We start from the raw sequence: 26,450 nt of genomic DNA on the forward strand, positions 1-26,450 counted from the left end.
CCCTTCTTTGCTTAGAACTGGGCTGCCATCTGAGCTCTTGATATTCATACACGTGGTTCTCTTCTTATGGCAGTAAAACCTAACAGAGTGATGTCCTGCCCAGCTCTACCATGCACCTTTCCAAATTGACTTTGGCATGCTGTTTGCTCAGAAAATCCAATCTGAGTATGAAATTATAATTGTAGCCAATTCGAGGAAATACTTCCATGCTTTGCAAGTCTGAAAGTCTTACCCCCATCCCCCACCCACTCAGGAGTTTATAAATGCCGAACTGAGCGAATGAGTACTACACCCTCCTGCGTTACATAGTCTACTATGATGCTAGTTCAAACTCTGTACAAAGGTACATTATAACTTGCTACATATACTTGTGATCCTGTATCCAGTAGAGATTTATACGCCTTTCCTACCACATAGCTCATCAAACAGTAGTCTGCCACTGATTTGCACACTGGTATCCTCCACTCACATTTACTGGAAATGCAGTGCAGGGGTCTCATATGTTCCCTATGTTGGTTAACATTGAGGTTGCAAGCTCTTACTGCCAGCACCTTCCCTTTGCCTATGGAAACCTGTGCTGATGTTCCCATTCTGAGTGTCCTTAATTTGCTTACATCTCCCACAAACAATTTTGCTTAATGTGACCAGGTTGACCACATTGATTGTGCACAGTCTCTGCATTGAGAACTACCTTCTTTTCCCTAGTTCTGGACACCAACTATTTTTCTGCTAAAGCTGTCAGTCACAGTTACCACAACATTGTTTAGAGATCCTGAAAAGTCTGCTTGCACTTTACAGGAAATTTCATTTGGCAAGCCTGGCGAGAATGCTTCTAGCGCATTATGCTCTTGCTGTTAAAGAAAGACTTTGTTGGCATTGGCGTAATCTGTCAGTTCATAAGTGTTAATATTTAACTCTATAATTTGGTCAACAAAACTTTCCAAAAATTGTCTAGCTTTTGAGTTATACTATTGAACTGCCCACAGTAATGCGCCAGAGGGGCCCACAGCGCTTTTGTGGGTACGTGTGTGGCACACACAGGGCCCCGAGTCAATGCAGCTTCTGTTCTCTCCCGGGTTTCATTCCCTTTCCTTGTATCCACTCTTTCCTATCCTAGCTCCTCATCTTCTTGCCGCTCCCCCTCTTCCTAGTAGGTGTTTTCCTTGAATGACCCAGCTGTTCCTTTTCTGTCTTACCTTGAGTTTCCATTCTTCTTCTTCTTCTTCTTCTTCTTCTTCTTGTTTTTTGTTTTGTCTCCCTTAGGATTTGCCCTCTCTTTCTAAATTCTTTTTCTGAGTGTGAACTATCTGGGGAAGAACTCCCTCCCTAGCATCTCCGGTCTGGGTTCCTCCCCCTACCTCCTTCCTCCCCCTCCCCCTACCTCCTTCCTCCCCTTCCTTCACTGCTAGGTCACCAGCACATGTAGCCAGCCCATGTGTTGGGGATGTTTTGTACCTACCTGACTGAAACCCCTTACAACACATGGATGATATTTCCAATACCTGAGCTGTCACCACATCATGTATGCCTAGGAGTGGTTGCTCATCTTTTTGGGGCATCAGAACTCCCGGCAACGACTGCCGTGCCAGGCAGCCCTTGCCATGGCTGTGTGATAACCACAGGGACAGCCCCTGACTGGATTGGGTGATACCAGGACAGATGCTCTGTGCATGAAGTGTGCTAAGCTCCATATTTCTGGCTGCTCTTGCATGGCTATGTCTTCAGACAGGCGTGGTTCTCTCTCTGCTCTTACTTTTGCTTCCTCAGCCTCCCCCCCCCCCCCCCCCCACTACCACTCCCTGGGATGGGGGCCAGGCCCACCAGCTTGGAGTGAAGCCCTTTCCCTGTTGTTAGTTTTGTTCCAGGACAGTCAGGGGAGAGACTTGCCACTACCAAATAATTCTTTTTTGTAGAACATATCGAACATAAGTTTGGTGAAGTTGCCTCACGTAGGAAGATGCGGTCAGGTTCTCTACAGATTAAAACCTATTCTACCATTCAATTGACTTCCCTTTATGCTTGCAAGCACTTAGGAGACATTTGGGTGAACATAACTCCCCACCAGTCCTTAAATATGACCCAAGGCACTATTTTTCACAGGGATCTCATCCTTGAATTTGGTGAGCAACTCAGTATTAATCTGGTGTGGCACGGCATTCATTTTGCCCATTGAGTCCAGAGAGGTCTCGAGGACAATTGTATTGATACCAGTGCTTTCATCCTTGCTTTTGATGGGGTACTCTTCTGGAAAAAGTCAAATTCATTATTTACCATTGTGATGTGAAGCTCTATATCACACCTCCCATGCACTGTTTCCAGTGTCTCCATTTTGGTCACAAGTTTTTGCAATATGAAGTGAATGCTATTTGTGATGCCTGCAGCTGACCTATCAGTGTGTGAAGTCCTTGCACCCCACTGCCCAAGTGTGTGAACTGTTCTGGCCCACATTCTCCCTGTTCACAGGATTACCTGATCTATAGAAATGAAAGGTAGATTAAGAAATTCAAAACTCTCGATCATCTATTCTACTTTGAGGCCAGACAGTAATTCAGCTGTCTCCACCCAGCATCTTTAATATCTGCATTTACTTCAGTTGCACCCCCTTCCTCTTCCACTTCCTCCCTCTATCCTGTCCGTCTTCCCTTTACTCCTGTCCCGCAGTTACTATTCCCTTCCCCTGATGGAACAACTCCAACTCCCTGACCAGAAAAGAATTCCTCCTTCCTGGCACTAAAGCGGAGGGCTAATCTGGCAATTAGACCACCTTCAGAGTCTGTTGAATTGTAGTATCTCTGAACATACTGTTTCCCATATTGTAGTATTAATCGTAGATGTTATCTTGAGTAGCTTGTGCTGATCCCCCCTCCCCCCTCTCTCTCTTTCCCCCCACCCTCTCCCCCCTCTCTCTCCCCCCTCCCTCTCCCCCCTCCCTCTCCCCCCACCCTCTCCCCCCACCCTCTCCCCCCACCCTCTCCCCCCACCCTCTCCCCCCTCCCTCTCCCCCTACCCTCTCCCCCTACCCTCTCCCCCTACCCTCTCCCCCTACCCTCTCCCCCCACCCTCTCCCCCCACCCTCTCCCCCCACCCTCTCCCCCCACCCTCTCCCCCCACCCTCTCCCCCCACCCTCTCCCCCCTCCCTCTCCCCCCTCCCTCTCCCCCCTCCCTCTCCCCCCTCCCTCTCCCCCCTCCCTCTCCCCCCTCCCTCTCCCCCCTCCCCCTCCCCCCTCCCTCTCCCCCCTCCCTCTCCCCCCTCCCTCTCCCCCCTCCCCCCCCTGTGGGTTCGGGGGTGAGAATAGGCCCACGGTATTCCTGCCTGTCGTAAGAGGCGACTAAAAGGAGTCTCAAACGTTTCGGCCTTAAGTGATGGTCCCCTACCGGGTTTGACCTCCATCTTCTAAATTCTTCCGAAGAGCGAGCTGATTGGGGAAGGGCGCCTTACAAGGTGCAATGTGTCCATCGCTCATTACCATCTCTAGCTTGGTTGGTCGTCGTCGCATAGCTGTCCCGCCCACTCACCATCTCTAGGGCGTGGCCCCCCCTGTGGGTTCGGGGGTAAGAATAGGCCCACGGTATTCCTGCCTGTCGTAAGAGGCGACTAAAAGGAGTCTCAAACGTTTCGGCCTTATGTGATGGTCCCCTACCGGGTTTGACCTCCATCTTCTAAATTCTCCCGAAGAGCGAGCTGATTGGGGAAGGGCGCCTTACAAGGTGCAATGTGTTCATCGCTCATTACCATCTCTAGCTTGGTTGGTCGTCGTCTCATAGCTGTCCCGCCCACTCACCATCTCTAGGGCGTGGCTTTGTTCTTGGGTGCGGTTTTTTGCAGTCTGCTCTGCTGTGTCGCTTTATGCGCCAATGACGATCATGGACTACATTTCACCTGAAATCCAGCTCGGTAGCCAGTCCGTTGTGGTGGGGCCGCCATGTACCCTGTCGGTTGTAGCCCCCTGACAACACAGGGATCGCTCTACTGATGCCTGCGCCGTTAACTCCCCGCGTATGCCAAGGAGTAGATGCCTGTCTGCTTGGGGCATCGGGACTCCCGGCAATGGCCATCCCGCCAGGTGGTCGTTGCTGAGGCTGGGTGGCGCCCGTGGGGAGGGCCCTTGGTCGGAGTAGGTGGCATCAGGGCGGATGACCCGCGATGAAGCGTGGTACACCATCTCTTGCTGGCGGCCAGCCGCCAGCAGTCTCTAAGCGTTCTCGGCCTCAATATAACGCTCAGGCATATGATCCACAATCGTTCCCCTCCCTGGCCACACCATGGGAGGAACGAAAGGCTACGGTTGGCAGCGAACCTTATTCACCTCGCTATTTAGTCTGTACACGAGTCGATGGGGAATCGTTTATGGCGACCAAGCCTCAGTTTTTTGTCGAGCACTTGGAGGACAAGTTTGGGGAGGTGGAGGGCTTGTCCAAAATGCGCTCTGGGGCAGTATTGATCAAAACGGCATCCTCTGCACAGTCACGGCGGTTACTCGCTTGTGACAAGTTGGGGGATGTTTCCGTCACGATCACACCCCATAAGAGTCTCAACATGGTCCAGGGCATTATATTCCATAGGGACCTACTCTTGCAGTCAGACGACGAGCTACGCGCCAATTTAGAACGGCGGGGTGTTCACTTCGTCCGGCGCGTCCATCGGGGTCCGAGGGATAATCAGGTAGCCACCGGTGCCTTCATCTTGGCCTTCGAGGGTGACGTCCTACCCGAAAAGGTCAAGGTGATGGTCTACCGATGTGATGTGAAGCCCTTTATCCCTCCCCCGATGAGGTGTTTCAAATGCTGGAAGTTCGGCCACATGTCATCTCGGTGTACTTCCAGCATGACATGCAGAGATTGTGGACGCCCTTCACATCCTAATACTGCATGTGCGCCGCCTCCCATCTGTGTGAACTGCGGCGAACACCATTCCCCTTGCTCGCCAGACTGCAAGGTTCTACTGAAAGAACGAAGGATCATGGAATATAAGACCCTGGACCGCATGACCTATACTGAGGCTAAGCGGAAATACGAGAGGCTACATCCTGTGGCTCTGACCAGCTCCTATGCCACCGCTGCCAAAACAGTAGTTTTGTCATCTGCTGCACCGATTCCACTGAACCCTCTGAGCCGGAATACTACACCTGCCCCCTTGATGGTGGGGGGCACTTCCCCATCTGTTGCTCCTGCAGCACCTACCCCAGGAGCAACGACCCCCCAACCATCGGGGACACAAGTCCCCAACTCTAAGCCGGAGAAGCGTCCGACTTCTTCGGCGACTCTCTCTCGCAAGGGATCCCTCGGGTCCCTCCCTTCCCAGGTTTCCACCTCTGGGAAGGGTGGCGTCAGCCAATGGCTGAAAAGCAGGCCAGCGGCTGGTCGCAGGGCTTCCCGCTCCTCCTCCGTCCCGGAGACTGACTCGGTGGAGCCCTCCCAGCCAGTAAAGCCCAAGGAGCAGAGAGAGAAGACGAAGAAGAAGAAGGCCTCTAAGGCCAAGGAACGCGCGGTGGCATCCGCCCCACCGCTCCATACAGGCTCTGCGTCTGAGGATGAGGTGGAGATCATGGCGTCCGCTGAGGACCTGGATCTCGCCATACCCTCAGACGCCAAGGACGCCGATTGTACTGGTCCTCGATCGGTGACAGCAGGTGACCCAGTGACGTGATCTGCCTCCTCGGTCCCTTCACGCCTATTTCGCCCATGGACAAAGTGATTCTCCAGTGGAACTGCAGCGGTTTTTTCCACCACCTTGCTGAGCTCCGCCAACTCGTCAGCAGTCACCCTTTCTTCTGCATTGCCCTCCAGGAAACGTGGTTTCCGGCAATGCGGACCCCTGCCCTACGAGGGTATCGGGGTTATTATAAGAACCGGGCAGCTTATGAAAGGGTGTCTGGTGGAGTCTGCGTCTACGTCCTTAACTCTATCTACAGCGAGTATGTGCCTCTTCATACACCCTTAGAGGCTGTCGCTGTAAGGATGTGGACGCCTCAGCCTATTACTGTCTGCAGTTTGTACCTTCCGCCGGATGGTGATGTCTCTCGTCATGTGTTGGCTGCATTGATAGGACAACTGCCGCCTCCCTTTGTGTTGCTGGGCGACTTTAACGCCCATAACCCCTTGTGGGGTAGCGCCGCGATTACTGGCCGGGGCAGAGATGTCGAGACTCTTCTGTCACAGCTTGACCTCTGCCTTTTAAACACGGGAGAGGCGACCCACTTTAGTGCGGTCCATGGCTCGTTTTCGGCCATTGACCTTTCTATTTGCAGCCCCGGACTTTCACCATCCATCCACTGGAGGGTCCATGACGACTTATGTGGTAGTGACCATTTCCCCATCTTTCTGTCACTGCCACAGCGTCACTCTTCTGAACGCCCCTCCAGATGGGCTCTGAATAAGGCTGATTGGGACTTATTTACATCTGTCGCAGTGATCGCACCTCCTTCCACTGATCCGATTGATGCGGTGGTTCAGTCGGTCACCACCAGCATCGTTTCTGCGGCGGCATCTGCGATTCCCTGTCCATCCGGGGCACCTCGGCGGAGGACTGTGCCGTGGTGGTCGCCCGAGATCGCAGAGGCGATTCGAGATCGCCGGCGGGCTCTTCAGCGCCATAAGCGGCACCCGTCGTTGGAGACCCTCATTGCTTTTAAACAGTTCCGCGCCCGAGCCCGACGCCTTATTCGCCAACGGAAGCAGGAGTGCTGGGAACGTTATGTTTCCACCATTGGCGTCCGTACCTCCGCATCGCAGGTTTGGGCCAAGATTCGGCGACTCCAAGGCTATCGGCCACCTGTCTCTGTCCCTGGGCTTTCGCTGAATGGAGCAGTGTGCACCGACTCCGACACGATTGCGGACCGGTTAGCAGAGCATTTTGCTCAGTGTTCCGCGTCAACGAACTACCCGTTGGCCTTCCGCTCCCGGAAAGAGCGGTTGGAAAGTCGGAGGCTTTCCTTTCACACGCGCCACGCGGAGTCGTACAATGCTCCTTTCAGCGAATGGGAATTCCAGAGCGCACTTTCTGCTTGCCCTGATACGGCTCCTGGACCAGACCGCATTCACAGCCAGATGCTGAAACACCTCTCAGTGCCTTGCCAGCGACGCCTCCTAGATCTTTTCAATCGCGTCTGGGTCGAGGGTGTTTTCCCGTCTCAATGGCGGGAAAGTATAGTCCTCCCCGTATTGAAACCTGGCAAGAACCCGCTGGAGGTGGACAGCTATCGCCCCATAAGCCTCACCAACGTTCCTTGCAAGTTGCTGGAACGTATGGTGAGCCGGAGGTTGAGTTGGCTCCTCGAGTCTCGGGGCCTTCTGGCTCCGTCTCAGGGTGGGTTCCGTAAAGGCCGCTCTGCCGTCGATAATCTGGTCTCCCTGGAGTCTGCCATCCGTACAGCCTTTGCGCGCCGCCAACATCTGGTTGCCGTCTTCTTCGACATGCGGAAGGCATACGATACGACTTGGCGCCATCACATCCTGGCCACACTTCATGAGTGGGGCCTTAGGGGCCCGCTCCCGATTTTTATTCAGAATTTTCTTTCGTATCGTTCCTTCCGCGTGCAAGTAGCTGCGTCGCATAGTTCCTCCCGGGTCCAGGAGAACGGGGTCCCACAGGGGTCTGTCCTCAGTGTGTCCCTGTTTTTAATTGCCATCAATGGGCTTGTTGAGGCGGTGGGGTCGTCCGTCGCGGCTTCTTTATATGCGGACGACTTCTGCCTATATTACAGCTCCAGTGGCATCGCCGCTGCTGAACGGCAGCTGCAAGGTGCCATCCGCAAGGCGCAGTCATGGGCTGTAGCGCACGGCTTCCAGTTTTCGGCCGCGAAGACCTGCGTTATGCATTTCTGCCGGCGTCGCACGGTTCACCCTGAGCCGCGCCTTTACCTTGACGGTGAACCTCTTGCTGTGGTCGCGACGCATCGGTTCTTGGGATTGGTGTTCGATACACGGTTGACTTGGCTGCCCCATATTAGGCAGCTGAAGCAAACATGCTGGCGGCACTTAAACGCTCTCCGTTGCTTAAGCCACACCAGGTGGGGTGCCGACCGGTCCACCCTCCTCCACCTATATCAAACGCTGATCCAGTCCCGCCTTGATTATGGGTGTGTGGCGTACGGTTCTGCCTCGCCTTCGGCGTTGCGATTGCTGGATCCCATACACCACTGCGGGATCCGCCTCGCCACGGGAGCGTTCCGGACAAGCCCCGTCGACAGCATACTTGTGGAGGCTGGTGTCCCTCCCTTGCGGTTCCGGCGTGACCGCCTTCTGGCCGCCTATGCCGCGCACGTTTATAGCATGCCAGGGCATCCAAACTACCGTCTCCTGTTCCCGCGCTCGATCGTCCATGTTCCAGACAGGCGGCCCCGGTCAGGGTGTCCCATTGCGGTTCGCCTCCGGGACCTTCTCCGTGGCCTTGACTTTTTTCCTCTGCCGCCTGTTTTCCGGGCCAATCTCCGTCTGCCCCCGTGGAGTGTGCCCCGACCGTGCCTTCGGCTCGACTTGGCACAGGGTCCGAAGGTCTCAGTGCCTCCGGAGGCCCTCCGCCGCCGCTTTCTTTCCATCCTGGCCGAGTTTCCGAACGCGGCGGTGGCCTACACCGACGGTTCGGTAGTCTCTGGTCACACTGGTTACGCTCTCACTCTACGGGATTATTGTGAGCAACGGTCATTGGCAGCTGGCTCCAGTGTATACACTGCCGAGTTGGTTGCCATCTATCGTGCCCTAGAGTTTCTCCGCTCCCGCTCAGGTGAGTCCTTTGTCATCTGTAGTGACTCCCTGAGCGGTTTACGAGCTCTTGACCAGTGTTTCCCTCGTTCCCGTCTGGTGATGGCCATCCAGGAGTCCCTCCATACTCTCGTCCGTTGCGGCCGCTCTGTCACCTTTGTTTGGTCCCCGGGTCACGTCGGCATCCCGGGTAACGAGCGGGTTGACGAACTGGCGAAACAGGCAGTCAGTTCCCCGGCCGTGGAGATCGGTCTTTTAGAGAGTGACGTCCGATCCGTATTGCGGCAGAAGGTCCTTGCTGCTTGGCGTGATGAGTGGCGCACCCTGCCCTCTCCCAACAAACTTCGGGCAGTCAAGGAGACAACCAGTGTGTGGCGCTCCTCCATGCGGGGGTCTCGCAAGGACGCTGTCGTCCTCTGCCGGCTCCGCATAGGACATACCCGGCTCACGCATGCATATCTCTTGTGCCGTGACGACCCGCCTCTCTGTCGCTGCGGATTGGCCCTGACCGTGGTACACGTCTTACTAGACTGCCCACTTTTAACTGCCCTCAGGCAGACGTTCGCGCTGCCTGATACACTCCCTGCTCTTTTAACCGATGACTCTACTATGGCTGACTTAGTTCTCCGTTTTATTCGAGCAGGGGGTTTTTATCATTCAATATGAGAGTCCCCTTTTATTTTTTTTAGTGTCGACTGTGGCTTTAAGCCTGGGGTTTTAGTTTGTGGTGTTTTAATGTGTCCCTTGGTTGTTGACCTTTCCAGTTTTATTTTCATGGTCGGCCAATGACCGTCGCACTCTGTGTGTCTTTTAATCTCTTTTCTCTGGTCTTCGTCTATGTCTTTCTTGTACTGTGTCGTCCCTTGTCGTCTCTGTTATGTGTTTATTGCTTGTTGGACTTTTCTTCGTGTATTGTTATGGTCATGGAACAAGGGACCGATGACCTAAGTAGTCTGGTCCCTTTAACCCCCACAAACCAACCAATCTCCCCCCTCCCTCTCCCCCCTCCCTCTCCACCCTCCCTCTCCCCCCTCCCTCTCCCCCCTCCCTCTCCCCCCTCCCTCTCCCCCCTCCCTCTCCCCCCTCCCTCTCCCCCCTCCCTCTCCCCCCTCCCTCTCCCCCCTCCCTCTCCCCCCTCCCTCTCCCCCCTCCCTCTCCCCCCTCCCTCTCCCCCCTCCCTCTCCCCCCTCCCTCTCCCCCCTCCCTCTCCCCCCTCCCTCTCCCCCCCCCTCTCCCCCCCCTCTCCCCCCCCCTCTCCCCCCTCCCTCTCCCCCCTCCCTCTCCCCCCTCCCTCTCCCCCCTCCCTCTTCACCCCTCCCTCTCCCCCCTCCCTCTTCCCCCCTCCCTCTTCCCCCCTCCCTCTTCCCCCCTCCCTCTCCCCCCTCCCTCTCCCCCCTCCCTCTCCCCCCTCCCTCTCCCCCCTCCCTCTCCCCCCTCCCTCTCCCCCCTCCCTCTTCTCTCTCTTCTCTCTCTTCTCTCTCCCTCTCGCCCATCCCATCCTTCCCCCCTCTCCCACTTCCTAGCCTCACCCCCCCCAGGGGGCTCGCGGTCCTTTCGTGAGTACGTGCATGGCGAGCACGGAGCCCCGAGCTATTGCAGCCTTCCTTCTTTTTCCGGGCTGCATTTCCTTTCCCTTCCCCTCCTTTCCTGTCCTTCATCCTTCCCTCCGACCTCTCCTCTCCCTCTCTTGGTGTCCCTACTTATGGTGTCCCTCCTTATGTTGGCCCTGCTATTCTCCTGGTTCTGTTGACCTTGCAATTCGGCCTTGTTCTGTAATTCCTTCATCCTTTTGGTATTCTCTGGTCCCCTCTGGGGTTTGACCTCCATCACTAAATTTTCTTCCGTAGTGTGAGCCATTTGGGGAAGAGCACCTTACCTAGTGTCTCCAGCGTGTGCCATCATCATTGATTCCATCGTTTCCTTTACGTCGTTGTTTGACGCTAGGGTCCATAGCCAGCACGGTAGCCAGCCCGTGTGGTGGGGTCGCTATGTACCCTTTTGGTTGAGCCCCCTGAAAACACAGGGATCACACGTCTGATACCTGAGCTGTGACCTCCTCATGTAAGCCTAGGAGTGGTTGCTTGTCGTCCTGGAGCATCGGAACTCCCAGCAATGGCCGCCGTGCCAGACGGCCCTTGCTGTGGCTGGGTGGCGCCCATGAGGAGAGCCCCTGATCGGAGTGGGTGGTATCAGGGCGGACACTATGCTCATGAAACGCATGAGAGTCCACAACTCTGGCCGTTCTCCGGCCGTCTCTTTGACTGGAAAAGATTCTTCACGTGCTGCTTCCTCTGCCCCTTCCGCCTTCCCTTCCGTGGCTACCCCCTGGGAGGAGGGCCAGGCTCGTCGGCTGGGGGCGAAACCTTTCCCTCGCTATCTGGTTTGCGCCAGAACTGATGGGGATACTTTTACTCATACGAAACCTATGTTTTTTGTTGAACACATCGAAGACAAGTTTGGCGAGGTGGACTCTATCAGCAAGATGCGGTCTGGGTCGCTGTTGATTAAAACCGCTTCAGCTACCCGGTCTGCAGCTCTCCGTGCCTGTACCCATCTTGGTACGATTCCTGTGTCAATTACCCCACACCAGTCCTTGAACATGGTGCAAGGTGTAATTTTCCATAGAGACCTCCTCCTTCAATCTGATGAGGAACTTCGGGACAATCTAAGCCGGCGGGGGGTTCACTTTGTTCGGCGGGTTCAGAGGGGTCCGAAGGACAACCGCGTTGACACTGGTGCCTTTATCTTGTCCCCACCCTCCCTGAGAAGGTCAAGATTATGGTCTATCGGTGTGACGTGAAGCCATACATCCCACCACCTATGCGATGTTTCAAGTGTTTGCGTTTTGGCCACATGTCTTCGCGCTGTTCGCAGGCCCCCCTCTGTGGTGACTGTGGACATCCGTTCCATGAGGGAAGTTCCTGTGTTCCCCCTCCTGTGTGCGTAAATTGTCGTGGGAATCATTCTTCACGGTCACTGGATTGCCCAGTGTATCAGAAAGAGAAAAAGATACAGGAGTATAAGACTCTTGATCGTCTCACCTATACCGAGGCCCGTAAAAAGTATACACGCCTTCATCCAGTGACCCTGACAACTAGTTATGCTTCAGCAGTATCTTCACCCCCTCCTCCTCATTCCTTACCCCAGTCCCGAACCCCTTTCCTCCCCCCTCCCCCTGCGGTTCCCACACCATCCCCTCCGGGCACCGCTTCCTCTCCCCGGCTGGAGAAGTGTCCTGCTTCTTCGGCGTCTGCCGGTCATGGGCGCCCCTCGCGGGATCCCCCTTCCCGGCACCTTCCAGGCCAAAGGTCTGCTGCCACGCGGCCACCACGAGAACCACGGTCTGCGGGCCCCCAGATCGCCCACTCTCTTTCTGTTCCCGATCTTGCTGTGGCTGGCTCCATTTTGTTGCACAGCCCTCCACGATCCCAAACAGAAAGAAAGAAGAAGCACAAGTCCCGGGACAAGGAGTCTCTGGTGTCGCCAGAGGTCTTGTCCCCATCTCCACAACCTGACTCTGACCTGTTATTCATGGATGTCGCCCCCTCCTTGTCGGTGACGGGTGGTGACCCACCGGCATGACTGACATTAGCCTGTTCACCCCCCAATTGACTCATCGTTCTTTGGCTATCCAATGGAACTGTAATGGCTATTACCGTCACCTACCGGAGTTGCAATCCCTTCTTTCGTTTTACTCTGCGGCTTGTGTGGTTCTACAAGAAACTCATTTTACTGGTGGTCACTCACCAACCCTCCGTGGCTTCCGTGCTTTCTGTCGAAATCGGGTCGGCCCCCTACGGGCGTCTGGCGGAGTTTGCACGTTGGTCCGAACGGACATTGCCAGCACGTGGATTCCTCTCCAAACTACATTGGAAGCAGTTGCTGTTAGGATCCACCTGGACTCTGGGGTCACAATTTGCAATCTGTATCTCCCTCCTGACAGAACTCCTACACCTGCCTCCTTAAGTGCCCTCCTTCAGCAACTTCCTCCTCCCTTCCTTATACTTGGCGATTTTAATGCACATCATCCCTTGTGGGGCAGTGCATTTCCATCTAGTCGGGGTCATCTCATTGACCAGTTTATTACCGACCACGACTTGTGCCTTCTTAACGATGGCTCCCCTACCCATTTCAGTGCCGGTCATGGTAGCTTTTCTGCCATTGATCTTTCTCTCTCTTCTCCCTCCCTCCTCCCTTCCCTACAATGGTCACCGCACGACGACCTTTGCGATAGTGACCACTTCCCGTTGATTCTCTCGCTCCCTTCCCGCTCCCCTATGGACAGATCACCTCGTTGGTCCTTCAAACGTGCCAATTGGCCTCTGTATACTGCACAGGTCGTTTTTTCTCCCTCATTGTCGGATGGTATTGATGATGTCATACGTGACATGTCTGACGCGATTGTTCACGCTGCTAGCCTTGCTATCCCGCGCTCATCTGGACCATTTCGCCGCCGGCAGGTCCCTTGGTGGAGTTCGGACATTGCCGTTGCCATCCGTGATCGCCGTCGAGCTTTGCAACACCTTAAGAGGCATCCATCCGTTGCCAATCTTATTACCTTTAAACGCCTTCGCGCAAAAGCCCGTTACTTAATCAAACGGAGCAAACGGATGTGTTGGGAACACTTTGTTTCTTCCCTCGGTTCTGCTGTCCCTCTGTCGCGGGTATGGGCTACACTTCGCTCTCTCCAAGGTTGCCATCGGCAGTCTACCCTCCCGGGTCTTCACCTCCCGGATGGCCTTTGCACGGACCCGTTGATTCTCGCGGAACACCTTGCGACCCATTTTGCAACAGCGTCGGCATCAGCCTCCTATCCGGCTGCTTTCCTTCCCCAGAAACAGCGGGCCGAAGCTTCCGCCTTATGTTTTACCCCCAGCCAGTCAGAATCATACGACGACGTTTTTACTGAATGGGAACTTCTTTCCGCACTCTCCTCTTCTCATGATACGGCCCCTGGCCCAGACTCCATTCATAACCAACTGCTTCAACATCTCAGTGCTCCACAACAGCGACATCTTCTCCGGGTATTTAACCGTATTTGGCTCCAGGGTGACTTCCCTTCTCAATGGAGGGATAGCATCGTGGTTCCCGTCATTAAGCCCGGTAAGAACCCCCTGTTCGTCGACAGCTATCGGCCAATTAGTCTGACGAATGTTGTTTGTAAGTTACTTGAACGGATGGTAGCCCGTCGGCTCACTTGGGTCCTCGAATCTCGGCGTCTGTTGTCCCCTTACCAGTGTGGCTTCCGAGAGGGACGGTCTCCGATCGATCATTTACTTCGCTTGGAATCCGCAGTTCGACAGGCCTTTTCCCAGCGCCGCCATTTGGTTGCTGTATTTTTCGACCTTCGCAAGGCCTATGATACGGCTTGGCGCCATCATATCTTACTTACACTTCATGAGTGGGGTCTTCGGGGCCCACTCCCGATTTTTATCCGCCAGTTCTTGTTTCATCGTTTGTTTAGCGTTAGGGTTGGTACAGTTTTAAGTTCTCCGCGAACCCAGGAGAATGGCATCCCTCAGGGTTCCGTATTGAGTGTACTTCTGTTCCTCATTGCTATAGATGGACTTGTGGCCTCCGTCGGTCCTTTGGTCACTCCTGCTCTGTATGTGGATGATTTCTGCATTTGGGTTAGTTCCTCTTCGATGGCCGCTGCAGAGCGGCAGCTCCAGGGTGCTATACGGCGTGCCTCTGCATGGACCATCTCACACGGATTTCAGTTTTCTCCTTTAAAATCGCGAGTGGTCCACTTTTGTCGTCGTGTGACAGTCCACCCCGATCCAGAGCTCTATCTCAATGCACAACGATTACCTGTGGTCCCACAGTTTCGTTTCCTTGGCCTTCTTTTCGACAACAAGCTCACTTGGCTGCCTCATATCAGACGCCTGAAGATAGGATGTTTCCGTAAACTAAACGTCCTTCGCTTCCTTGCCCACACCTCTTGGGGTGCTGACCGTTCCACTCTCCTCCACCTTTATCGGGCCTTAGTGTTGTCTCGCTTGGACTATGGTTGTCAAGTTTACGGTTCAGCTGCCCCTTCTACATTGCGCCTCTTGGATCCGGTCCACCATCGTGGTATCCATTTGGCCATCGGTGCCTTCCCGACTAGCCCTGTTGATAGTCTCCTGGTTGAGGCTGGGATCCCCCCCCTTTCCGTTCGGCGCTCCCAGCTTCTGGTTTCGTATGCAATCGCTGTCCGTTCCTCTCCCACTCATCCTTCCTATTCTATCCTGTTCCCTGCCCAAGGAAGTCGCCCACCTGACTCCCGCCCTCGGGCGGGTTTACCGGTTGGGCTCCGCCTAGCGTCTCTTCGCCGTGATTTTCAGCTTCCTTCCTTTTCCTGTATCCCACGTTCCCTCCCCAACACACCTCCTTGGTTAGTTCCTCGGCCCCGAGTTCGGATGGATCTCTGCCGAGGTCCGAAAGATTCCGTTCCCCCGATGGTGTTCCGTTGTTTTTTCCGCCGCATTTTATCTGAGTTTCGGGATGCTGTTGTTTTTTACACTGATGGCTCTAAATCTGCTGATCGTGTGGGCTATGCCTTCACCTCCTCTGTAGGCATGGAAAATCATCTCCTGCCAAATGCATGTGGGGTGTTCACTGCGGAATTGATGGCGGTCTCCCGGGCCCTGGCCTTTATTAAACAGTCCAAGCTCAATCGCGTTTTGTTATGTACAGACTCAATGAGTGGCCTTCAGGCACTTGACCAGTGTTTCTCCCGTCATCCCTTGGTCTCCTCCATCCATGACCATCTCGCTGATCTCCACCATGCTGCTTGTTCTGTTAGCTTCCTTTGGGTCCCTGGCCATGTGGGCATCCAAGGAAATGAGCTTGCTGATCGTTTGGCTGGGGGAGCAGTCACTTACCCCCCATTCCCTGTCACCCCTCCTGTGGCGGATTTACGGCTTCATCTCAAATCCCACTTTGCGCAATCATGGGCCACATCCTGGGAGGCTACCTCCTTGTCTGATAAACTTCGTGCGATTAAGGTGACACCTGTCCCATGGCGTTCTTCCTTACGCCTCTCGCGAAAGGACTCAACCACCCTCTGTCGTCTTCGCATCAGCCATACCAGGCTGACCCATGGTTTTTTTTTGCGTGGTGAGCCACCCCCACTTTGTGGTTGTGGAGCTTTCCAGTCAGTGGCCCACATTTTGGTGGAATGCCCCCTTCTTTTAGCTCTGCGTACTAAGTACAGACTTCCCTGCACTTTACCCTTAATATTAGCAGACGATTCCCGGATGGTTGAACTGGTTCTCAGTTTCCTCCGTGAAAGTGGTTTTTATTCTCAGTTTTAAGGATTTTCATCTCCCTCTGGAGTAGGGGCAGGGCGGTGAGGGTTGGGATGTCTCCCACTGTAGGCTGTGCTTGGAGATTCCTGACTCCCCTCCCTGGCCATGTTCCTTCTTTTTTCCCTTTTACTGTTTTTATCGCCTTTTAGGTTTGTTTAATCCCTTTTACAATCCGCCCTTTTACACTCTGGCGGTTGAACGCTTTTAAATAGCATGTGGTCTTGCTTGTACTGCATCACAGGTGGGATATTTCCTCTCTTGAGGTTGCCCATTTACTGACTTCCCTCCTTGTGTTTTTATCATTGACGACACAACTGCACTTTTTTAGCCTTTTACCTTTTACCTTTTACCTTTTATCGTTTTTGACTCTTCTGAGCTGTCCCTCTGTCGGAACTGACCGCCTTTGTAACAAGGGACTGATGACCTTGCTGTTTGGTCCCTTCAACCCCAATCAACCAACCTAGCCTCACCCCCAAATCCCTCCTCTAACAGATCAGTGCCATTTTTGTTTACAGAATTTTGCTCTATGGTGGAATTCCAATTTTGAGCAAGACTTCCAGGTGTTCTGTTATCTGACTTGGTATCCATCTTATCTTATTCTGGTGACGTTCTTTTTTGCTCTTTTCTTGGGTCCCATGTGAACTACATTCTACTACTGTCTTTGCTAAAATGTTCTGTTTGTTGATCAACAAGTTGTAACACCTGTACACTCTATAAAGAAGTACCATCCCATTATCCCATCAGATGCTAAAATAATCTCAATCTGATTACATGGAAGGTGTGGGCTATGAGCAAGGTTTGACCTGCTCTCTTTAGTGTTTGTTTTGCCATGCTTGAGGCATCTTCCATTATTCTCTTACTGCTCCTGCAATCAGTTTTATTTGTGCATATGAGAATTGTAAAATGGGCAAATTTTGTTAAACTGATCTGTAATGTGCTGTCTAATAATAATTAACTTTAGTATTGCTGCCCTACTATATAGACTGCATTTCCACATAATAATGCTTTTCCTGTGTGTTCTATGTCAAGATGGCCTGGGAATGGATGAACATAATGCTCATTGTAGTTTTCAGTTTCTCTGTCTTTGAGATTTAGTGTTCCTCAATGTTTGTCTACATAGTATCCATGCACTTCCCTCTATGTTTATGAGCCGTATAGCCCCTTTTTGTTACATATTTGGCAAGTTATAGTTCCTACATTCACATGAAGTTCCTTGTGTCTTGAAATGCTACAGCATCCACATATGGCTATTCTTAGTCTATCTTTTCTTGAAATTTCCTGAAAATATCGTTTCGGGCTTCGATTTATCGGCTGGATTTTCATTTTCCAATACAAATCCTTGGGTATTTGCATCACCGTTTCTGCTTCCCACCATGCATTTCTTATACACAGCCTTCCTGTAATGGAAGATTCATATCTAGTATTTCACTGCACTGTGGTTCCATTCTTGGTTTTCCTTTACTGAAATATCGCTTTCATCTGACTCAATTTCATGTATGAAGTATATTCATCCCAGTACCCAACCATTATTTTTACCATTGTAAGATAGGTTTTGTGTGAAAGCAACAAAGCTGAGTTTCTGAACAAGTGCTGAACTTCAGTTAAATTCATCTGCAGCCATGATTCTGTCCCTGGCTTGCTGGAACTGCCATTGCAGGTGATTTATCCTGACTGTACACTGAGGGAGTTCCTTAGTACTCTGTTGCCCTGAGCATTAAATAGTTTAATTTAGCTGTTTATAGGTCTCAGATTGCCCCTTTTCCATAAGAATTTTGGTGACGTCCTTTATTAGTAATTGGCATCTCGTGAGTCCCTAGTTTATTCCTGGCTCAATTGCCATTGTTACAGCTGGGTCATAATGATGCACAAACTTGTCAGTTTCATCTAATATGAAAGGAATTGGCTTCAAAACTTCAGCCATGTGTGCCAATGGTTACTAAAGTTCTCATTGTCAGTGATGTGTGGTAGCTTGTGTGGAGCTCATACTTGGCCTGCTGATGGCCAAATTCTCTACAGTGACAACTCATGCTGCTGCTGCTGCTGCTGCTGGTGGTGGTGGTGGTGGTGGTGTATAGAGCAGCAGCCTGCTCCTTTTCTTCCTGTTTGTACTTTCAAAGTATTTTTGTGATATTCTACTGGAAGTTCTCGGGGTTGTTTATCTAGGATGAGCATCTACCAAATACTTCATTTTTCCCTGCTAATGCAAATCCTGATCAAAAATAAAATAAATTTTGTGTTTGGTCCCAAGTGGTGATTTTTGAGAATACCGTAATGGTGGACACAGGCAGAGATTTTAGTTTTGGTGTATATATGCTTTACTGCATACTACACCAGCTCTTGAACAGCAGGCAGTTGATTAACAGACGCATCAGGTGTTACTATCTGCATTGTAAAGTAAAAGGTAAACTCTGATGGCATGTAGAATGGTGCCTTTCTCTTTGCTGCTTGGGTGGCAGGCCACTTGCCCCAGCTGTCTTTGGGCAGGGGCCATGAGAATAAGATGAGATTATGGCATGTACCATACCAGTGATTATAAATATTCATTTTTCCTCATTCTCCATATGTGAGGTAGAAGTACCATGACTAGTATTATCACAAAGTACCCACTGCTGTGGATTGCACAGTGGCTTTCAACATGTACTGTATATGCAAACAAGGAGTGGGAGAGCAAGATTTATTTCTTGGAATCTGCAACTAGCCTATTGCCACGCCCCAACAGTATTCACATGATAGGCATTTTGCATTGTGTTTCAGTGTGTGTAGAGGGAGACCTAAATATGTAAATGTCCATGAAAATATTTGCTTGCTTAGTGTGGTTTGGCATCTTTGGCAAGTGGATTATGCTTTTAGTATTGAAAGTTGCTTTAGTTCTTGTTTGCTTTAATTTGTGCCTATAATGTAGGATCACCAATAATTTAAAGTAATTGTTTCAGGAAATATGTTTTCAAGGATGGGAAACATAATGTACACTTGCGATATGCAGAAGATTTCAACAAGCTGGTAGAAAATTTCCTTGATGAATAAGTAACTGTTATTACTGTTGTACTGTATAAAACATATGGTCATCCTACGCAGTTGCTCTTTTTGTGAAGTTAAAAGTATTTTAATACAGTGTATTAAATGTTTGTTATTAGTGTTTTAAATATTTGATAATATAAAAATATAAGACTGATGAGTAATTTATTGCTCCTATATCCATTCATTTACCCAGCAAATATTAGATCCTTCATAAAGATTATTTCAACATAATAGAGCAGTTGTGCAAGACAATAGTTCACAGCCAGAAGATATAGTGCACTATATGCCTCTTTCTTCAGTATGAGATAGTATCCTGTATGTGACAATATCTGTAACATTCCTTCCTTCCTTCCTTCCTTCCTTCCTTCCTTTATCCACACTACATTCTTCAGGCTTGACACTAAATAAATGTAGTAATGTCTTGTGTGACATTTAGTAAGTAAGAAATAGCTCACCAACATAAAAGGCATGATCTACCTCAATTCCAAAGTCATAGACTCAGCAGAAAAGATAAACCAATGTAAATGGTAACATCATTTTAGCAGGAGTCTTAAATATAATTATTTCCTTCTAGCTGCTTCTTGAAAACACTAAAATTATGTAATTTCATTGGCAGTTTCATTTCTTTGAAAAGAAAAATTATGGAAGAAGCAAATTCTTTAATAAATAGGAAACCGGGTGTTTCGCCCAGAACAGAATGCCAAAAGGAGGATTCAAGTTTAACAGTGACAAGGTGATTAGAGGCATAGCACAAGTTGTATTGGGGAAGGAAATCGGCTATGTTCTTCTCAAAGATATTGCCAGTGATTTTACCTTGAAGAATTTAGGAAAATCTAAATTTGGTTCTCTGGACAGGGATTTGAACCACCTTCCTTTTGAATGCGGTTTAAGTGCTTCCACCAGTGCATCGCCTTGCTCAGTGGCCATACTCATGATGCAAATGGAATGATATTAGAAAATATTTGAAGAAAGTGGTGAGTGCTTGCATGACAACATGACTTAAGTTTTTTCAGGGACAGTATCTATTTCTACAAAACTATGAAGAGGTATCTAAACAATAAAAAAACTCTGTGACTGAATGTGCATTCTTTACTCCTTAGGGCGTGTCGTTTTTTATAACACTAGCAGGCACACAGTGTATTCTACATGTCAAGTGCAGCTGACTTTGTTACCAAGGTAAACATGTAATACTAGTATCTGTATTTAATTGAACAGTAACCACACTCTTTCTGTTACCCCACAGTTATGAGCCAACATCGCAGTAGCATCAGATCAAGCCATCTGCTTATTTGATTGCTACTTCCTTGTAGGCAACTGCCTCTTCGTGGAGTTGTGCTGCTATCTCGGAATTTGGGTCATTTTCTTGCTTGAATCATATTTTTTTTTCACCTAGATCCCTGTTAATTTTATGTTACTGCTGCTCTCTTGGACTATGACAACACAACTTATCAAAGTGTTAGCCGAAGCAATAATGTGTATAGAGCCGGGCTAGCAACTGGAAAAGAACAATGGAACTCTAAAAGACAATGTTATTTGTTGTTACACACTTTCTACGTAGGAGCAGCCACTTGAGAGGGTGATGTTATAAAAAATGTTGTTGTTGTTGTTGTGGTCTTCAGTCCTGAGACTGGTTTGATGCAGTTCTCCATGCTAGTCTATCCTGTGCAAGCTTCTTCATCTCCCAGAACATATTGCAACCTACATCCTTCTGAATCTGCTTAGTGTCTTCATCTCTTGGTCTCCCTCTACAATTTTTACCCTCCACACTGCCCTCCAATACTAAATTGGTGACCCCTTGATGCCTCAGAACATGTCCTACCAACCGATCCCTTCTTCTGGTCAAGTTGTGCCACAAACTTCTCTTCTCCCCAATTCTAGTCAATACTTCCTCATTGGTTATGTGATCTACCCATCTAATCTTCAGCATTCTTCTGTAGCACCACATTTTGCAAGCTTCTATTCTCTTCTTGTCCTAACTATTTATTGTCCATGTTTCACTTCCATACATGGCTACACTCCATACAAATACTTTCAGAAAAGACTTCCTGACACTTAAATCTATACTCGATGTTAACAAATTTCTCTTCTTCAGAAACGCTTTCCTTGGCATTGCCAGTCAACATTTTATATCCTCTCTACTTCGACCATCATCAGTTATTTTGCTCCCCAAATAGCAAAACTCCTTTACTCCTTTAAGTGTCTCATTTCCTAATCTAATTCCCTCAGCATCAACCGACTTAATTCGACTACATTTCACTATCCTTGTTTTGCTTTTGTTGATGTTCATCTTATATCCTCCTTTCAAGACACTGTCCATTCCATTCAACTGCTCTTCCAAGTCCTTTGCTGTCTCTGACAGAATTACAATGTCATCGGCAAACCTCAAAGTTTATATTTCTTCTCCATGGATTTTAATACCTAATCCGAATTTTTCTTTTGTTTCCTTTAGAGCTTGCTCAATATACAGATTGAATAACATTGGGGAGAGGCCACAACCCTGTCTTACTCCCTTCCGAACCACTGCTTCCCTTTCATGTCCCTCGACTCTTATAACTGCCATCTGGTTTCTGTACAAATTGTAAATAGCCTTTCGCTCCCTGTATTTTACCCCTGCCACCTTTAGAATTTGAAAGAGAGTATTCCAGTCAACATTGTCAAAAGGTTTCTCTAAGTCTACAAATGCTAGAAATGTAGGTTTGCCTTTCCTTAATCTTTCTTTTAAGACAAGTCGTAAGGTGAGTATTGCCTCACGTGTTCCAGTATTTCTACGGAATCCAAACTGATCTTCTCCGAGGTCGGCTTCTACTAGTTTTTCCATTCGTCTGTAAAGAATTCGTGTTAGTACTTTGCAGCTGTGGCTTATTAAACTGATTGTTCGGTAATTTTCACATCTGTCAACACCTGCTTTCTTTGGGAATGGAATTATTATATTCTTCTTGAAGTCTGAGGGTATTTCGCCTGTTTCATACTTCTTGCTCACCAGATGATAGAGTTTTGTCAGGACTGGCTCTCCCAAGGCCTCCAGTAGTTCCAATGGAAAGTTGTCTACTCCAGGGGCCTTGTTTCGATTCAGGTCTTTCAGTGCTCTATCAAACTCTTCACGCAGTATCGTATCTCCCATTTCGTCTTCATCTACACCCTCTTCCATTTCCATAATATTGTCCTCAAGTACATAACCCTTGTATAGACCCTCTATATACTCCTCCCACCTTTCTGCTTTCCTCTCACATATGAAAGTAGCCATCTTGCTTAGGGGTGAGGTGTGTGGGTGATGCCCAGTTACTATTGGAGGGCTGTAAAATTCCCATCTCATGAAGTTCCTGTATTTGCTGGTGAGCCGAGTATAACTTGAGTGGGTTAAGGCGGTGAGCCTTGTGGTGAATAGGTGGGTTCTCGGACATGATGATGCGATGAACAGTTTCGTTCGATGACTGCATACAGGCAGGGCATGGTGTCGGATGATTTATTAGGGGCGCATGGCTTGGAAGCAACATAGTTGTCTGCTTGAGAGGGGAATGACAGCTAAAAAGTCACGTTTTTGTTATGTTTACACTGGCATACAGGGTCGAAGACATGGAGAAAGATGGGTATCATCCAATCTGAATTTAGATTAATATAACTTTCTTACCTTTATTGGTCGTTGTTGCAAGCTCGTTGTCCAGTGATGTATCTTGCCACCCGCTGTTTGTTAAATCAATTTGAGGTCCAGGGTGTGTGTTTTGCTGTGTAAGAACTGACACATAGTTAAAGTTCCAACTTTTATTTTATAAATGCTGATCATGACAATATTCAATAATTTTCAATGTAATAGCTTTTCCAATACATCATTTCATTCCCTCTATCCTTGACCTTCTCAAAGCATGCGTATTACAAGACATCTCAAAACCAACTGCCCATTGTCTCTACACCCGCCAACAACTGGCTCCTGTTCACAGAGCTTACAAACTGTGCAGTACTGCCAACCTTGGTTGTATATCGATATTTTACACATCACACATTTACATATATGAAAAACATAGTACAAAAAATGAAAAGTGTTTGTAATTAGTTCGGTGGCAATATACCTCATTATTGTTGTCATATTAACAGTTTTGTAACAAATTTATAATATTTCACTTTATGTTTATGTAGTTTAAATTCACTTGCTCCTTCAAGTTGATTGACAGCAGCGCACACCTCGCCAGCCGGTGGTATCGGTAGTTTCAGTAGTCCATTACATTACAACCACCACCTGGATTTTACATGTTTCCTGCAGTTTTGCCACCCCAACACTTTCTCCACTTGACAGTGCAACATGTGACTGCAGATTCAGGCTTTGCCTCTCCAGCGAGTGTGCATCGACACATGCATTTTAAAAACGATAATGAGGGGAGCAAAGTTCCTGCATTTCATAATGCTGACATGGATTCTGTATTTTGTGCACAAGCTATGTATCAGATACCAGCCACCCATGCAACCATTACAACAGTGCCAAGTGTTGGGACGGACCATGTGTACCGATTGTGCTCCCGTGATGCCTAAGTGCTTTACCGCTTAATCGGTTTACAAAGTGGACAATGCCCAGTGTATATCATGAGCATTTTCAGGCCAGTTTCTGTCTCCAGTGACCGTTTGGCCCCTCAGTGCACTTTACGAGCCCCCATCTGATGTGAACAATGTGGTGCATAGTGATACTAACTGTGGTTTCCACCTCTCTGAACAGGCCCCAGCTCATCATGTCAACAGCCCGGTGAGAAAATTTTACTGTGCTGCTCCATGCAGTCCACTCTTCCACACCCCTCACCACCACAAATAAACTTGCAGGTGGTTTCAACTAGAGCTGTTCCCTTGCTCGCTTTTCACATGGCGCCGGCCATGCCTTCCATGTTGGACTTCTGCACAGTAAACATTGTATGGGACAGTTCTACAGCATCATTTTCTAGTGCTTCGGTGCCATTCTAATCTGCTCCGACAGACTGCTCACTCGCACCCACCTGCGTTGACCACGCCGGTCCAGCATCAATGTCATATGAGAGATATGAGGGACTCAGGTTCAGATCTAGTTGTGCCTTCATCACCACTACTAGGCCAGTTACTGATCCTGCCCCCACTATCTGAGGACAACCCACAAAATGGTTTGCACTGGTGGAGAAATTGTTCGAACTGTACTGCATCACCAATGACAATTCAAACTTCCTATGCCTCATGATTCAATGGCATGGGCACACAGACCTAATCTGTGACCTACTTCTGACGCTGCCGCCAACTTTGAAGTACGATCTCGCAAAACAGGCTATCATCGAGTGCCTCTCATGTCCCCCAAAAGAGGTTAATCCATGAATACTGTACGAGGAACAGCTCAGCAACTGCACCCCATCACAGGTTTGGCACCAGCTGTGCCTCTTGGTCAGCGACCAGGTGATGCCCAACAAATCCCTGTGGTCAGTGTGGTTATCAAAACTGCTGACAAATCTCCAGGTTCATCTCCTCCCAGACACCCTGGAATCCATTAGTTGACGTCTGCAGATTGCTGACCAGGTCTGTTTGCACACACATCAGCGCCATCAGCAGGAATTCACGCAACAGGATGGCACTCCTGCACTGGTAGCTCATTCGGCCGCAGGCAGGGGCAGCCTACCCCCCCTCCCCCCAGACTGCTGCACCACTTGGCACTCAGCATGCACACTCTGCCCATCGAGCCACTGCATATCGCACCTGTGCTGACGACCCTGGTGTACAAACCTAAACACATAGAGGAGGGTTGGCCACCTCCTCTCCTAACTTTCCCTGACTGTTGGTACCACAATGTTTTCGACGACAAAGGAAAAAAAGTGCTGCACCCAATGCAAGCATTCAAAAAGCCAATCGTCTGATAAGCGCCAACCCACGCTACAGTCTGTTGATGCCTCCATCCCATCAAATGGCAGCCTTTACATCAAAGACTATTCTTTGAGTCACAACTTCCTCATGGAGCCGGCGCTGACGTCTCAATCGTACCTAAATTGGTGGTTACATGCCCCCTCAGATGCACATGCTCTCTCCTGCAAGCCATGAACTCTTCCACACTCCAGATTTGTGGCTCCGTTGAGCTTCAACTCCGCCTCTCTAATGGCCTCTCCCTCCACTAGCTCGCCACAATGACTGTCCATATCAATTCACACTACTTGGCAGCACCGACACCCAAGCCCTCATCCTCCGCACCTGACAACTCTGCCAACAACAGCACAAGGTTAACAACACCCCACCTATCTTGTGTGATACCAGTCTCAACTACACAGTGTTAGCCCACCTCCCCCCGCTCCCATCAAGTGTGTTCCACTCAACATCTCACCATCTTGCTCCTCTTGACAATCCAGCAGTCCGGGCTCCAACCATGTCCCCCACTGCCACACACATGGCTGCCCCCTCTTGCACCTAATTGCATGGCTCACTCAATATCTCCACCTGTGCCAGCAGCACCCCCACTGCCAAGTGCGCCTCTCTCGCACACTGCGAACAATAGACAGCCTCTACACGCACTGCTCGTGCCTGCCTCATGGTCGGTACTCGCAAACTGCCACAAATGCCAGTGTAAACATAACAAAAATGTGACTTTTTAGCTGTCATTCCCCTCTCAAGCAGACAACTATGTTGCTTCCAAGCCACGCGCCCCTAATAAGTCATCCGACACCATGCCCTGCCTGCACGCAGTCATCGAACATTCAGTTTTCACCGTCACGAACGAAACTGTTCATCGCATCATCATGTCCGAGAACCCACCTATTCACCACAAGGCTCACCGCCTTAACCCACTCAAGTTATACTCGGCTCACCAGCAAATACAGGAACTTCATGAGATGGGAATTTTACAGCCCTCCAATAGTAACTGGGCATCACCCACACACCTCACCCCTAAGCAAGATGGCTACTTTCATATGTGAGAGGAAAGCAGGAAGGTGGGAGGAGTATATAGAGGGTCTATACAAGGGTTATGTACTTGAGGACAATATTATGGAAATGGAAGAGGGTGTAGATGAAGACGAAATGGGAGATACGATACTGCGTGAAGAGTGTGACAGGGACAAGTGGTTGACTAGGCACACCAGGGAGACAACACAGGTTTAAAATGATAATTTGTAGCTTAATATACTACTACTGATAATAATTAATATTTGTTCCTCGGAGAAAGAGGTGCATTACATGGTGATACAACAAAATGTTCTATTGTAGGTGCAGGATCATCAATGTCCATGTGTTGAACAGCAGGATCCATGGCCAAGCAGAACAAATGAAGGCGTAAACAAAGCCGGTGTGGTAGGTGCAAAAATATTTGCACTAAGAGGGAACGGTGCACGAATTCTACTCGGGGTCACCACTGTGGGATTTTGGTTTGGTTGTAGCTCAAGGAAACCCTCTCATTTCTGTAAGACTCAGTATATTTCAACAGACATCCACATTACAACAAGTCATACAGTGAACTG

The 26,450-nt window shown here is 49.8% G+C and overlaps 1 protein-coding gene across 1 annotated transcript in view; it reads left to right on the plus strand.

Moving 5' to 3' along the window:
• LOC126272494 (valacyclovir hydrolase) overlaps positions 1-19,165 on the plus strand; it is a 44,944-nt gene extending 25,779 nt beyond the window's left edge. Inside the window, exon 6 of the mRNA XM_049975385.1 lies at positions 18,927-19,165. Within this exon, the coding sequence (XP_049831342.1) occupies positions 18,927-19,017 (91 nt within the window). The 3' untranslated portion in view covers positions 19,018-19,165. The remainder of the gene's footprint in view (positions 1-18,926) is intronic.
• The last annotated feature ends 7,285 nt before the right edge of the window (positions 19,166-26,450 follow it).

This window comes from Schistocerca gregaria, chromosome 1 (assembly GCF_023897955.1).
Source record: "Schistocerca gregaria isolate iqSchGreg1 chromosome 1, iqSchGreg1.2, whole genome shotgun sequence".
NCBI lineage: Eukaryota > Metazoa > Arthropoda > Insecta > Orthoptera > Acrididae > Schistocerca > Schistocerca gregaria.